This window comes from Adiantum capillus-veneris, chromosome 29 (genome assembly GCF_014529385.1).
Source record: "Adiantum capillus-veneris isolate H3 chromosome 29, ASM1452938v2, whole genome shotgun sequence".
Classification (NCBI taxonomy): Eukaryota; Viridiplantae; Streptophyta; class Polypodiopsida; order Polypodiales; family Pteridaceae; genus Adiantum; species Adiantum capillus-veneris.
The window spans coordinates 60,545,360-60,559,965 of NC_140959.1; the positions used below are offsets into that span (position 1 = coordinate 60,545,360).

Genomic DNA, 14,606 nt, shown 5'->3' on the forward strand with positions numbered 1-14,606 from the left:
TGCTTTAGTCTAGCGTCAGTCTTAGTTTAGCTTAGGACCTAGCATGGCACTTTGTGAGCCTCTAACAAGACGTGCATGTTGAAGCAGGTCATAGTCGTAGTTGCATACCCTTTCTTGCATAGTACAGTCAATTCAACATGTGAATCACCTCTTATTAGTAGGTTCTAACTTTATTATTCGGTGACATTTTAGCCCATTTTTACCAAGATCGTGAGTGTCAAAACTGGTTGCTTAACCCAGCTTTGCTTGCATATATAGGTGACTTAGGGGCATTTCTCTCAAGGCAAGGAAGAAGCGGTCTGTACAGAATTCCGCAATTTACGTTGCTAGCTGATGACGTGGTAAGTTGTACGGATTTCCCTTGTTTGGCGCTAGTAGCTTTTGGGCCCGATGCTTCTGAGTTTGAAGCTTTTCATATAACTGCTTTTCATAGGCCAAGGGCCTTTAAATTTGTGCCATGGGCTCATTCTCTCAGAGTTTTGGGCCAGTGCTCTCTTGAGGTGGAACTCCCCCACTCCTTGTCTCGTGTCGTGAATCTCTTTCAGTTCGGTTGTTATTTGGAGTGCTTAAAGTTGTTTAGTCTGTTCTTTTCCGTTGGCACAAGGTGCCCATCCCTGTGATAATGGTATTAGAGCTTCATGCGTGTGCTTTTTTGAAAGCATACCGGTCCCACCAAATAGCAGACAGAACAAGTTGGCGCTTCCACGAACTTTGATTAAAGAACCTTCGTGTCCCGACCCAGGACTTATAAAGAACCTTCGATCCCGGCCCCGAACTTAATAGCCACTCGTAAAGAACCTTCGGGTCCAAACGCCGAACTTATTAGCCACTCATAATGAACTGTCGAGTCCCGACCCAGACTTATTAGGCGCTCCCACCCTTACTTCATCGCACATCGGGCGCACTCCCAACTTCATCGCTCTGTCTTACAAGGCACAAACCATTAGGAACCCAAGACATGGCGTTCATGGATTCAGTAGAATACTTGCAATTTCTCCTCGATAAGCTTTGCGACATTCTTTCGCAACATCCTCAACAAAATCTCCCAATGCTACAAGTTTTCAACAATTTCTGAATTACATGTTACCCCCTTTGATGCCCCAGGTGGTACCTCCTCCTCTGGCACCAAAAAGTACAAGAGCTTCCAACCGACAACTGTCCCAACCGTCTGTTTCAATCGGGGGAGTCTTCAGGAATATGGTGCAGCCATCTGACCCTGATCCAGTGCAACCACCTTTGCCACCACCGTCGCCGCCCCCACCACAGCCACTACGTTACAATGGTTGGAGCCTGTATGGATACCCTTGTTACCCATACCTGGGACACATGCCTAACCAACTGAAAGATTTCAAAGATGACGGCTCGACAGTCAAATTTTTCACCTTTTCCAGGATGAAAGATCGGAAGAAAGCATTGCAGTTCCTACAACAATCCGACAACATCTATGCTTTGGGGAACTATATAGAAGAATCGAAGATTTCTCAAGCAGCGGGATTTCTTAAAGATAATGCCATGCAATGGTGGAGTTCAATCGCGAAGCAACAGCATGCTCCAAGGACTTGGCAAGCTCTCAAGACAATATTTGCACGCAGTTATATGATTTCTCTCTTTGAAGTCCGGATCTTGGCAGAATGGAAAATGCTTGCCACAAAGACCATGGACGATTATAATCAAAGGTTTCTCGATGTCTACCTTTCAATGTCCTTTAAGTTCATTTCCTTGGAGGACAAGTGCGAGCGGTACACCATTGGACTACCATCACTGTTGCAGGAATATTGTCTATCCAAGCAAGTCTCAACCATGCAAGAACTTTTGGAACATGCCGTACTTGGCTACAAACTGATGAAGGGCAAGTTGGGGTTTACCATAGAACCAACTCTGCCACCAACGAACGAACTCTTGACAACAACGAATATATTTTCGGGATTCGTGAAACCCAACCTCAAAGGCCTCATCTGACACAACATCAACGAGAAACCCTTTTACCAGAAGGCCGGTGCTTCGAATGTTTTCAAACAGGGCTTACATTCACTTCTTGTCCTGGGCGAGCCTCGATGTCTTTAGAGCGATCTTCTGCTCCCACAACAGAAAGATTCCCAAGGCCACCTCCAGCTAAGAGAGCTAGACCCGCTATTGGACTAGTCCCTGATATCTATCGCATACGCCTTGAAAGTACAAATGAATTGTGTCGAGCATATGGCAAAGTCAACAGCTTAAAAGTCCTTATTATCTTCATCCATCCAAAAAATTCTTGAAGCAGATGCACTTTGATTATGATGTTGAGGGTGAAGAAATTAAAGCCGAGCTAGCCACACGGCAAACTCACAAAGTGGTAGCGCTCATTGGTGCTCTTCCAGTGACTATCCAAGATTATCATTGAAAGTCGATTTCCACATTATCAAGTTGGGCAATTGCAACACTCTCTTGGGCATGCTTGGCACGACAAGATGATGCAACTTTCCACATCCGGAACCGAACCATTATCCGAACAAAAACCTGAATGAATTTTCTAGTTGTTTTTTAGTTAGATACTTTTGAACTCCGTTTGAGGAAGTATTGTTTGAAATTTGCTTGAAATGGATGGTATTTGTTTTAAATCTGTCTTGGTGCCGATTTGAACTGTTTAACTTTGGTTCTAGTACTGGTTTCATTGATTACTGATTTTACTCCCGTGTGGAGTAGTAAGAAATGTTGTTTTTTTATTGTCTGAACCTTAGGACGACACAAACAGGGTGTCTAAAAACCTCAAAACAATGCAGACGAGATGTCTAGGGAGCGTTTCGTTGTACGTTCAAAAACCTCCGAACGACGCAGACGGGATGTCTGGGGAGCGTTTGGTTGTATGCTTGAAGCCTTGAACCTCCAAGCGACGCAGGCTGCAGTCTGGGGAGCGTTTGAATGTACCAGTCCTCTGAACTCATGGCCCAAACCTTTTTAGGTTATTTGCGGGGAGAGTGACAAGTTAGTCATTTGAGTAGCATCATACCACAGACCGTCTGTCGAGAGAGAGTGCTCAACGACGTTCATTGTGTCTTGTAACATGCATATGTGAGCATTTGTCTTGCATTGTGATATGCCAACCACTGAATATTCCTTACTGGATGAAATTTTTCTGGAAAGCGGGCGATCCAAGAAATCAAGAGCTGCAATTTGGAATGAGAAAACTAATTGTCTCTTGAAATGATCCTCGGAAACTTTTGAGCTAACTTGAGTTGTTTTGCAGATATGTTGTAATCGTGGATGATTACTTTCTTTCAAAAAGGGGGATGTCACAAACTGCTAACGTGTCAAGCCACTCAAGAATAGAGCCGACTTGCACATCCGGACCGAGGGGCCTAAACCCTAAGAAGAAGCAAAAGAAGCAGAAGAAGTTTTACCAACTTACAAATGCTGAAGTGGCCTATTTTTAACGAGGAGCTCCCACCAACCTATGGGACCCCGTCTGATGGGGCCCAGAGTGACTAAAGACATGAAAAACCAAGCAGGACACACTCAACTACTAACGTAAAAGATGATGATGTGGCAATTATACGGACGCCCGCGATTTGCGTTGACAATGCCACGTGGCAACCTCTACAGAATTCCGCCATTTACGTTGCTGATTGATGACATGGCAGACTGTACGGATTTTCCCTGTTTGGTGCTGGTAGCTTTTGGGACCAGATGCTTTTGAGTTTAAAGATATTCATGTAGTTGCTTTCATAAGCCCAAGGGCCTTTAAATTTGTGACATGGCTCATTCCCTCGCACGCTTCTGAGTGAAGGTACAGAGCGTGGAGTATCGTCTTGTACTAAGTTGAAGCAATATACAGAAATTCTTAAAGGGGCACCAAAGTTTGGAACAGTGCTCTCTTGGGGTGGAGCTCTGCCACTCTCCGTCTCGTGTCGTGCATCTCTTTTAGTTCAGTTGTTATTTGAATGCTTAGAGTTATTTAGTCTATTCTTTTCCGTGGGCACGTGATGTCCGTCACCGTGACAAGAAGAGACAAAGGAGATTCTCATTCCAAAACAAATACCAGCTCACAATGGGGGGGGGGGGAGGGGGGGGAAAAGTAAAGGTATGCTGATACGATAATATTTAGTCAAGTTTAAGCACTATCCGGAATGATGCAAAATGGATGAAAGAGGACCTAGCACATACTCCTCGAATTTTAGAGCTTTACCTTGAGGCTTTTGGTCTAGCTTCGACTCGTCCAAGAGTTGCCTATGATCAATGGGTGGATTGAAATTCATACGAGTTTCAAGATGAACGTAAGATGTTAAAAGTTTCATAATTCTATGGTGCTATGAGAGCTTACCATGTATAATCATTAGTGTTTTCCATTAAAAAATGTTACATATATTTTAGCTTCAAGTGTTAAACCTTACTACAGGAATCCGCAATGAGCCTAGATTCGCCTCTAAAGGAAAGTGCCAGTATAGACTCATGATATGTTAGAGCTTTATGTTCACCTTCGGAATGCTTTCACTCCTACCTACAGCTTTTTACATGCACATACGCCCTTCGTTGTGAGTTGGTCACTCTTTCACTCTCTTGGTAGAGATTCTAGGCACATGTAGGGTTTGCGGCCAACATTTTGCCCATTAAATATTTTATTCAAATTTGTGGATCTTCGGTGTTGGGTATTTTTAGAGGTTTTGCCCAACCCAGCCCTAGCACAATATATCAATGTTGTCAAGGTCCACTGCTTTGTCATCGTGTATCATTCTACCATAGGGTTGTTGAGTTGTTGGCTTCACCTCTCTTGTGTTCTCTCGAGTTTTCGCATCCATATGTCTTCCGTTTTACGCACTATGACAATATCATAGCACTCCATTCCCACCTCAAGCCTTCATGCTCGTACTTCCTCATGTCTCCTTTTCTCTATCATTATCCCCTTAAGTAGGAGTCCTATCGCCAAAAATTTGGCAATGTAACTTGGGTTATTTATAATTGAATATCAACTTCATTATTTTTTCCTAACAGTATCTACATTTTTAAAAACTAGTGACCAACATTGTTTTTTGGAGACAACTCTAAGGATTTGAGCTTCACTTCAATCTACAAGCAATCTCTTGCTCGACAAAGCCTCTTTCTCAAGTTGCAACTGCGTTCACTCTCCCCAGCTATTAACCACTTCCTTCCGGAGCCCGCACTTCCTTCCTCCAACCCCTTCCAGCCTTGTGCGCTCTCAGAGTGGCCCCTCTCATAGAATGTCTATTCTGCTTCCTTCCTCGCGGCATCAACATCTTCATCGAATTCCTTCAACTTTGATGTTTTTCGTGGGGGATTCTCTTTCAATGCTAATCACTTTGCACTTTCGGATTGCTACTATAACTACCTCAACCCTGCATATTTCTCACATGTAGCAACTTTGAAACAAGCTTTCTATTTGTGGCAAGGTAATGACTTCGAAGGGTATGGCTACTCGTAAACTCAGGAGCATCATGTTTAGTAACTCATGATCATGTTGGATCAACTTGACATCATGTTTCACCCAACATCGATAAGTGCAATAAAAGTCAAGCACAATATACCAACACTTTGCTCTTGCCACGGCTAAACAAACCAGACTAACTATATAAGCGCATAAGTACATATAGGTATAATTGCTCATAGTACAAGCATCTTTCAAATGGGTGCATCAATCATAGTTCCTCGTTTGAAGACTTTCCTTGGATTTTGATTGCATAGCCAAATTTAAAAGTTGTCCCCTTGGTTCTTGCAACTCCAAACCCTTGCAAAGTTTCTGATGCGAATCCATGGCAGTAACTTTCTAGTTTGAAACCAAGTCTCTCCATTTGAGAACGAAAACCGTGAACTGGTAGCATTATCATTACTTTCGTGATGAAGAAAAAACACAAAGCCACTCTAGAAATCTCCATTCCTCCCAAAAATTACTACATCCCACGTGATTTTATGTGAGCTTCTGGCTGACAAACATAGCTAATGACACTAGGGCCTTCATTCAAGCTCACGTACAACTTCAAAATCTGAACTGGCCAAAAATTGGATGCTAAAGTCTATCTTTGCAAAAATATTTTTGAATGGAAAATCAAATAAAGAAGCTCATAAAAATGCAGTCATGTTATGATGTTACCTCGTGATGTCGGCTCCCATTTGAATGATCTTTCTGAACAGAAGGGGATTCACCTCCCCCACCATCATAGTAAGATCCATTCTCTTCATAAGTCGCCATACTGGCGCTCAAGATGTGCGATCTTGAAGTATGTGCAGGAGCACAAGCTAAGCCTGCTCTTGCTTTCTCTCTCTCTTTCACTGCACTCTGTTGTAACCGCTCGTTGTCTGAAGAGGACGGTAAGCTTGCACGAAGATTTCCCCTGCGCGCCTGCACGGAATGCCTTTAAACAGACAAGCGTCCTCCACCAGACCTCCGCATCGTTGGTCACTAAACCTAAACTGAAGAGTTACGTTGAATCAGCTCGAGAGCGAAGAAGTTGAAGTTTTATCGATCGAGCTTTGCTTGGTATAAAGTTAGGGCATAAAGTTGATCCGAGTCAGGTCCAAGGCCTGTGTCACACATGGGGGCAGGACAAGCCGAAAAACAGCCCTTTTGGGCGCCCGTAGTGTCACCGAGTCGGCGGACATAGGATAGTTTACTTTTCATTGATTCTCCATGATCCTGTGATAGCCAATTGGAAAGGACATAGCAGCTTTAGTGTGGGATCTGTAGATCAAGCCAACTAGGTGTCCTTCGTGCGTATAATTTTGCTCGTGTCCATGCAATGCCAAGGATGGGCGAGGGGGTCAAACAGGTCGTATGTGGGTTCATCTATGGATTAAATCCTATGATTAAGAAGCATGTTAAAACCCAAGATCCCAAAATGCTTGAAGAAGCTATATTGTAGGCTCATATCCATGATGGTCTTGATGAAAAAGCATTGCATAACAAACACATGCCTGACACTTCAAATGCATGTGCATCTCGTAGTCATAATAAAAGGAAATTTTTGGTAGCCTCATCTGATGGCTTCAAAAAGACCAAGGGGCCCAGAGGCCATCTGTCAAGTAAGGAATTTGAAAAGGCAAAGAAGGATAAATTATGTTTTATTTGTTTGGGAAGTGGGCATGGCAAAAAGGATTGTCCCAAGGGGTTATCTGTTGCCTGGCGCATGGAGAAAGTTGTACACATGGTGCAATTGCTTTCCCTTTAATCCTCTTCTTGCTATACTAATGTGGAAGTAATACATATTGAAGCAGCTCATGAGTGTTGTATTACGGCCTCTATGTGGCAACCGACTTTTGGACTACACAAGCTTGTGAGAATTGAAGGAGTACGATCGAAAGTGCGACGCGAGAGAGAGTGCGAGAAGAAGAGCACGACGATATGGTGAACTCGCTCTACTGTAATGTGTAGAGCATAGTGAGTTCTTATTAGGTTTTTACAAAAGAATATGTGTACATACCTGGCGGCCCGCCCACTTACCTGGGCGACCACATTGGGCTTTATACCCCAACAACCTCCCACTTAAAGTCCAATGTGGTACTTTAAATGTGAGAGAAGCTACTATACAAGCTAATATACAAGAGATGTAGAGAAGTGATGTACTACCCTACACCTAACTGCTTGCGAAAATGCGCAAAGCTCTCTGAGGGAAGTCCTTTTGTAAGTAGATCAGCAGGATTTTCTGTGGTGTGAACTTTGACAAGCTGAAGTTGCTTATCCTCGAGCATTTCCCTGATGAAATGATACTTCACATCCACATGCTTTGTCTTTGAGTGATAAACTGGATTGCGAGCCAATTATATAGCACTTTGACTATCACAATATAACACAGGCATCTCTTCTTTGATTCCCAAATCTGTTACTAGTCTATTAAGCCAAATTGATTCTTTGCATGCCTCTGATGCTGCAACATATTCAGCCTCTGTAGTAGACTGAGTAACACAATCTTGTAATCTAGAACGCCATGATACTGCTCCACCAGCCAATGTAAAGACATACCTTGACGTAGACCTTCGGTTGTCTAAGTCACCTGCATAATCTGAGTCTGTAAAACCCTTTACACTTAGCTCCTGACTCCCATAGCATATACGCATACTCTTTGTAGCTTTCAGGTATCTCAATATTCCTTTCACTGCCTCCCAATGTTTCTTGCCTAGGTTTGACATGTATCGACTTACTACTCCCACTGCAAATGCAATGTCTGGGCGAGTAGCAATCATTGCATACATCAAACTACCCACTGCAGACGCATATGGAATCTTATCCATTTCAGCCTGCTCTTCCTCAGACACAGGACAATCTTGTTTCCTAAGTTTCACATATGGTGGCAATGGAACACTCAATGCCTTTCCCTTCTCCATATTGAAACGTTGCAAAACCTTGTCAATATGCTCTGTTTGAGATAACCAAATCAACTTCTTTGATCTGTCTCTCTCAATGCGCATACCAAGTATATGAGTTGCCTCACCCATGTCTTTCATGTCAAACGATTTTGCCATCTTTGACTTCAAAGCTGAAATTTCTTCCAAGTGCTTGCCAGCAATCAACATGTCATCCACATACAAAATAAGGATCAGCCAACTGCCATCCTTAGCCTTCTTTGTATATAGACAGTGATCGAACTCACTACGTTTGTAGCCTTGAGAAAGCATAAACTTGTGGAATTTATGGTACCATGCCCTCGGTGATTGTTTTAAGCCATAAAGACTCTTTAACAACTGGCATACCCAATCTTCCTTGCCTTTCTCAACAAACCCTTCTGGCTGTTGCATGTAAATTTCCACATCTAAATCACCATGCAAGAACGCTATCTTGACATCCATTTGGTGCAACACCAAATCTAATATGGCAACCAATGCAAGAAAGCATCTCAATGTAGTCATCTTGACCACCGGAGAGAAGACTTCATCAAAGTCAATGCCTTGTTCTTGCTTAAAGCCCTTGGCAACATGCCTTGCTTTGTACTTTGGCTGACTATCATGAGCGGTGATCTTATACCTGTAAACCCATTTACAGGGTAGAGCCTTTTTGCCCTGTGGTAATTTAACTAGCTTCCATGTCTGGTTTTTATGCAGAGCTGTCATCTCTGACTACATGGCCAATTGCCAATTCCCGGAGTCCTTCATTTGCATTGCTTCCTTGTAACATGAAGGCTCATTGCAATCAGTCAACATGACATAATTCATAGATGGAACAAACCTATCAGGAGGTCGCGTGACACGTCCAGATCTACGCACAATAGGTGGCTTAGGCTCAGCCACAACCTGTGGTTCCACTCTATCCTGTCCTTGCTCCTCTTGAGCCCTGCCATTTTGTCTTGCACGTGCAGGTCCATCTTCTTGGAAGACAACTCTTCTAATCTCCTCAACCCTCTCTGGTTTAGAATGATATTTGGATTCATTAAAGTGAACATCATTGCTGCGGACAACCTTTCTGGATTCGGGATCCCAAAGTCTGTACCCCATCTCACCAGAATTACCATAGCCTAGAAAGATGCACTTTCTACTCTTTGGCTCAAGTTTGTTCCTAAATTCCTTTGGAACGTGAGTATATGCCTCACAGCCAAAGACTCTGAGATGCTTGTATGAGGGCATTTTGCCTGACCATACCATCTCTGGCACTGAATCCTTCTGCAAAACCTTGCTAGGAGATATATTTACAAGATGAACAGCTGTTGATACAGCTTCAACCCAAAACCCATTTGGCAGCTGTGCATTAGACAACATACTTTTGACCTTCTCTTGTATGGTCCTATTCATCCTCTCAGCAACACCATTTTGAGGAGGATTGTAAGGAGCAGTAAGTTCACGTTTTATACCTTTTGACTCACAAAAGTCCTTAAAGGCCTTTGAAACATACTCTCCACCATTGTCAGTGCGTAAGCATTTAAGCTTCTTGCCACTCTGATTCTCCACAAGTGTCACAAACGTTTTGAAAACACTAAACGCTTCATCCTTGTGCTTGAGAAAGTAAACCCATACTTTCCTCGAGTAATCATCTATAAATGTCATAAAGTAAGAAGCTCCCCCTAGAGATAGGTTAGGCATAGGTCCACACAAATCACTATGAACAAGTGCCAACTGTGTATCTCTTCTTCTGCTTATGTGGCTGCTGTGTTTGCTTACCATATAGACAATGCTCACAGAATTCAAAATCATTAAAGGAAAAGCCAGGCAAATAACCAGAACGAGACAAGATTTCCATTCCCTTCTTGGACATATGTCCTAACCGGCTATGCCACAAAGAAACGTTCGGCTGCTCGGTTACATTGATTACATTTTTAGAGACATTTGATACATAAATCATGTAAAGTCCTCCAGACTTTACTCCATGTGCTACTGTCATAGAACCCTTGGATATCTTCCACATGTTCTGTCCAAAAGTGGTGACGTAGCCAGCATCATCAAGTAAACCTGTGTTGATCAAGCTCTTTGTAATTGCGGGAACATGTCTCACATTCTTCAGCGTGAAAGAAGAGCCATTCTGAAACTTCAATTGTACATCTCCAACACCTAAGATCTCACATGTCTGCCCATTGCCTAGCCGAACATGATCTTTAGTGGTCACATAAGAGGTAAACCACTCCTTGTTTGGAGACACATGAAGTGATGCCCCTGAGTCTATAATCCAGTCACTCAGTGCATTTCCATCAGATGCTGTAAGAAGAGCTGAGTCCATTGTATTCTTCAAGAAGTAGATGTCTCCTGACACTAGACTGTCATCCTCTGCAACAGTGTTTGTCACATTTATTTCTTGAATCTTCACTGAGGACTTGTTCTTCTCACCATGGTCTTCAGCTTTCTCTTTGCCTTTTTCTGCTTTCCATTCTCTGCAGTCTCTTTTCATGTGACCCTTCTTGCCACAATGGTAGCATTCTATGTCACTCTTGCCTTTAGCACTGCGGGACTTGCTACGAGACTGATTCCTCTTTCCACCTTTGTACTTTTCTTTGGTCCTTCCCCTGACAACTAAGGCTGTTCCTTTGCCTTTGTCCATTGTCTTTCTATTGGTTTCTTCAGTAAGCAGACTTCCTTCTACACCTGCTATGTTCAAACCATCTGGAGGTGCAGAATTACTCAAAGCTGTGCGAAAAGTGTCCCAACTTTCCGGCAATGTGATCAATAGGAACATAGCTCTAACAGGTTCATCAAACTTGACACCTTGAGCTGACAACTGACTATAGATTGTGTTGAATTCATTCAGATGATTGGACATAGGTGTCCCTTCTTTCATCTTCAAGTCAACAAGCTTCTTAAGCCAGTATACCTGTGAAGCTGCACTCTGCTTCTCATAAAGATCACTCAGCTTTAACCATGCTTGATAAGCCGACATCTCGTCTGCTACATTGAAGTAAACGCTTTTTGCCAAAGTCAGCATAATGGTAGAAAGTGCCAATTCATCCATTTCGCTCCATTCATCTTCGTCCATATCTTCTGGTTTTATCCCCTTGAGCTTTATAGGTTTTATCTGCTTCTTTTGTACCAACACGTGCCAAATCTGCTTCTTCCACAATGGGAAATTGGTTCCATCCAGCTTCTTGATATTGTAAAGAGCAGTGTCCTGTGATCCAGCCATAGCTACGCTTCACAGTAGTTTACTTTCCTGGGAAAAATTCGGCAGAGTTTCCCCTGTAAACTGACCTCTGAACCAATATCAACCTGTCAAATGAACCAAGAAAGCTTCAGATTCTGCAGAAATTTTGGCAGAGTCTCCTTTGTAAAATGGCTCTGGTGTACTAAAAACAGCTCAAAAAACATTGTCTCTCTGACATTGTAAGCTGCGGGTAAACCTGTCCTGCACCTGTACTGTCTCTCACTATCCTGTCACTGTCCTGTAAGCATAGACTGTGACAATGCCTCAACGGCAGTAAAGCAAAGATGCAATCCCAACTGTCTAACTCACAGTCAATACATCCTAGCTGCCTATCTAAGGGTGCTCGAGGGATCGCTCCAAGACCTGTATCACCGAAAGGATCTCAACATTCGAGAATCCCCCAGCTCAATAAAACCTCACTCGACCCTCAACAAAGGCTGCAGTAAATCTGACAGTACATAGACTTCCCACAAAGTCATACATCCACAAATTTCCCACTGTATGCTGTAACCGCTGCGGCGGTTGTTTGCTGCGTGACTCACAGCCAGCAAACCCTCAACAGACATACATCATCTCTGACAATACATCCCATGTGGAAGTACCTGCAATGTCAGGATGAAATCTGGAATATCAAGCAGCAAACACAAGCTACCTGATGAACTAGTGGATGTCGCCTACAGTCTGTGTGTAGATGCGCCCGTGTCGTATGTGACACGCCTCCAAGAACTGTGAGCCGTCCTTCGATGTGTAGATAGCCACAAATGAACACTCTGGGAGTGTCGATATCCTCAGCACCTGCAGTCGTAGGCCGAAAACCCCAAATTTGCAGAGTCGGATCTGCACCCGTCGAGACCACGTAGTCGAAAATGGTCTGCGCAGACTTTTGTCGAAGCCGAACGGTGGCCGAGATGACCTCAGAATGAAATTTTGACAACACCGTGCCCTACGGGCTCACCCACGAGATTTGGGGCCGTGTCTTCGCCTGTCGAATTTCACTCCAATCTGAGTTGGTGACTCTAGCCTCCTGCAGTGCTGCCGCGAGCCTCGATCTGAGCTCTGATACCAATTGAAGGAGTACGAGCGGAAGTGCGACGCGAGAGAGAGTGTGAGAAGAAGAGCACGATGATATGGTGAACTCGCTCTACTGTAATGTGTAGAGCATAGTGAGTTCTTATTAGGTTTTTACAAAAGAATATGTGTACATACCTGGCGGCCCGCCCACTTACCTGGGCGACCACATTGGGCTTTATACCCCAACAAGAATGTGTGGGTCTATCCAAGGTCACAAGTGAGATCATGGTAGATGATGGAGCCTCTCACAATTTTATTAACTACAAGTTATTGAAACAACCATGATACTCAAGTGTGGGATACACAAATCAAGGGGGTACCTCTCAAGATTCAAGGATATTAGACAGCCTTGGATCTTCAAGTAATGAATATGGATAGAGAAAATGTGGTGTTAGGTCGGAAGTGGTTGCATCATTACATTGTAGGTATGAGCATAATTGTCATAAAATCTAATATCTAACCAACCCAAATGATTTTCTCATATTAAATTGATCACTTAATGTGGGAGAATAATCGGGAACAAGTGTTAAGGTATAAATATAGCTTATAGATCTATCTCAACACGGGACCAATGGTAAAGGGGCCCAAATGAGAGATGGTCTCTCAAAGAGCAATGCTAACCAATGGAGCATAAGACCTTAGGGTTAGCTTCATTGAAGACCTCCAATAATGTATGTAAAAGTCCTTTGACCTTAGGTAAGCTGGGGCTGACCTTGAGGTGGGAACCCGGCCCAAGCTCGAGGTGCTTGTCCTGCTTGAGGTGCTTGTCGTGCTTGAGGTGCTTGTCATGCTTGAGGTGCTTGATTAAGATGCTTGAGGTGCTTGACTGGCTCCATGCTTGAGGTGCTTGACTTGCCGCTTGATTAAGGTGCTTGAGGTGCCTTGACATGCTTGCCTGAGATGCTTGTGGGAACACCCCCTAGTCCAAGTGCTTGGTCATGCTTGGTGACTAAGGTGCTTTCTCATCCAAAGTCAAAAGCATCCCTACAAGGAGGGGGGCGAGCCCTACATGGGGGGGAATGAGAGAGAAGACCCACACAAGGGATGCATGGTTCAAAGATAGCAAAAGGGACACTTGTCAAGTTCCTCCTCATGTTGCCCTCATGGTGTGCCTGAAGCCTATTGGTTGGCCACCCAAGGGGTCCAATGATAATTTAGGATATTTAATTAATTGATTTTGCATTTATCAAGTCCTCTCTCTCAAAGGGGAAAGGGGGACACTTGTCCCAAGGCTACCCTTGTTGCTTGTAATGGCTCCTGCTTGTGATTGGCTAGGACTAGAGGGGTCCAATGAGCTTCCATCACGAGCTACAAGGGGGGGTCGACCATGCAAGCTAGGGGGTTGCTTAGGGGGTATACTCACCCACACACACACACACAAACACTCTCATTGTGTACTAGGCAAAGTGCATGAGCTCCCTCTCCTTCTCCAAGCAAGTAGAGGTTGAGAGCCTACACCGACACTCTTGGCTATGGAGTGCAAATCCAACCAAGAGCCATGCTTCAATGCTTGAGCTTGCCATCTCCTTCTTCTTCATTACTATGCTATTATGTATGCTAGCACAAGAGTCATGATAAGTGAGGAACTAATTCTTTCTCCTACGAAATGTTTCTTCTTCCTCTTCCCTACCCTCATTCCCTGCTAGCTCTCTCCACCTTCGAAGGTGTTTGAGGTCTTGGGACTGAGGCTTGGGATAGTTAAAGCTTTCTTCAAGTTTATGTTATGTTTGTGACGCAAGAAGCTTTCCCTCTTCATTGCATCACCTAGGTCACAAGGAACACAAAGACTGTATTGTAACAAGTCTCTCTTAATGGGAGAAATCATAATACAAATGCCTATTGGAGGGGGGACCGGCTCCACCTAAATCCGGTCCTCAACTGTTGTCATGTTCTCTAAATTGTCTCTCTTGCAAAAGTATTGTCTATGCCAAGTTAACTAATTGCTATGATTATGTTGCTATCTTCAATTATGTCTACCCGCTATGCTCACAAAATC

At 43.6% G+C, this 14,606-nt stretch overlaps 1 protein-coding gene across 1 annotated transcript in view; it reads right to left on the reverse strand.

The window, feature by feature from the left end:
- Positions 1-6,450, reverse strand: part of LOC147419279 (splicing factor U2af large subunit B-like) — a 38,298-nt gene extending 31,848 nt beyond the window's left edge. Inside the window, exon 1 of the mRNA XM_086505453.1 lies at positions 6,080-6,450. Coding sequence (XP_086361579.1) covers positions 6,080-6,178 — 99 coding nt within the window. The 5' untranslated portion in view covers positions 6,179-6,450. The remainder of the gene's footprint in view (positions 1-6,079) is intronic.
- Positions 6,451-14,606: the final 8,156 nt, after the last annotated feature.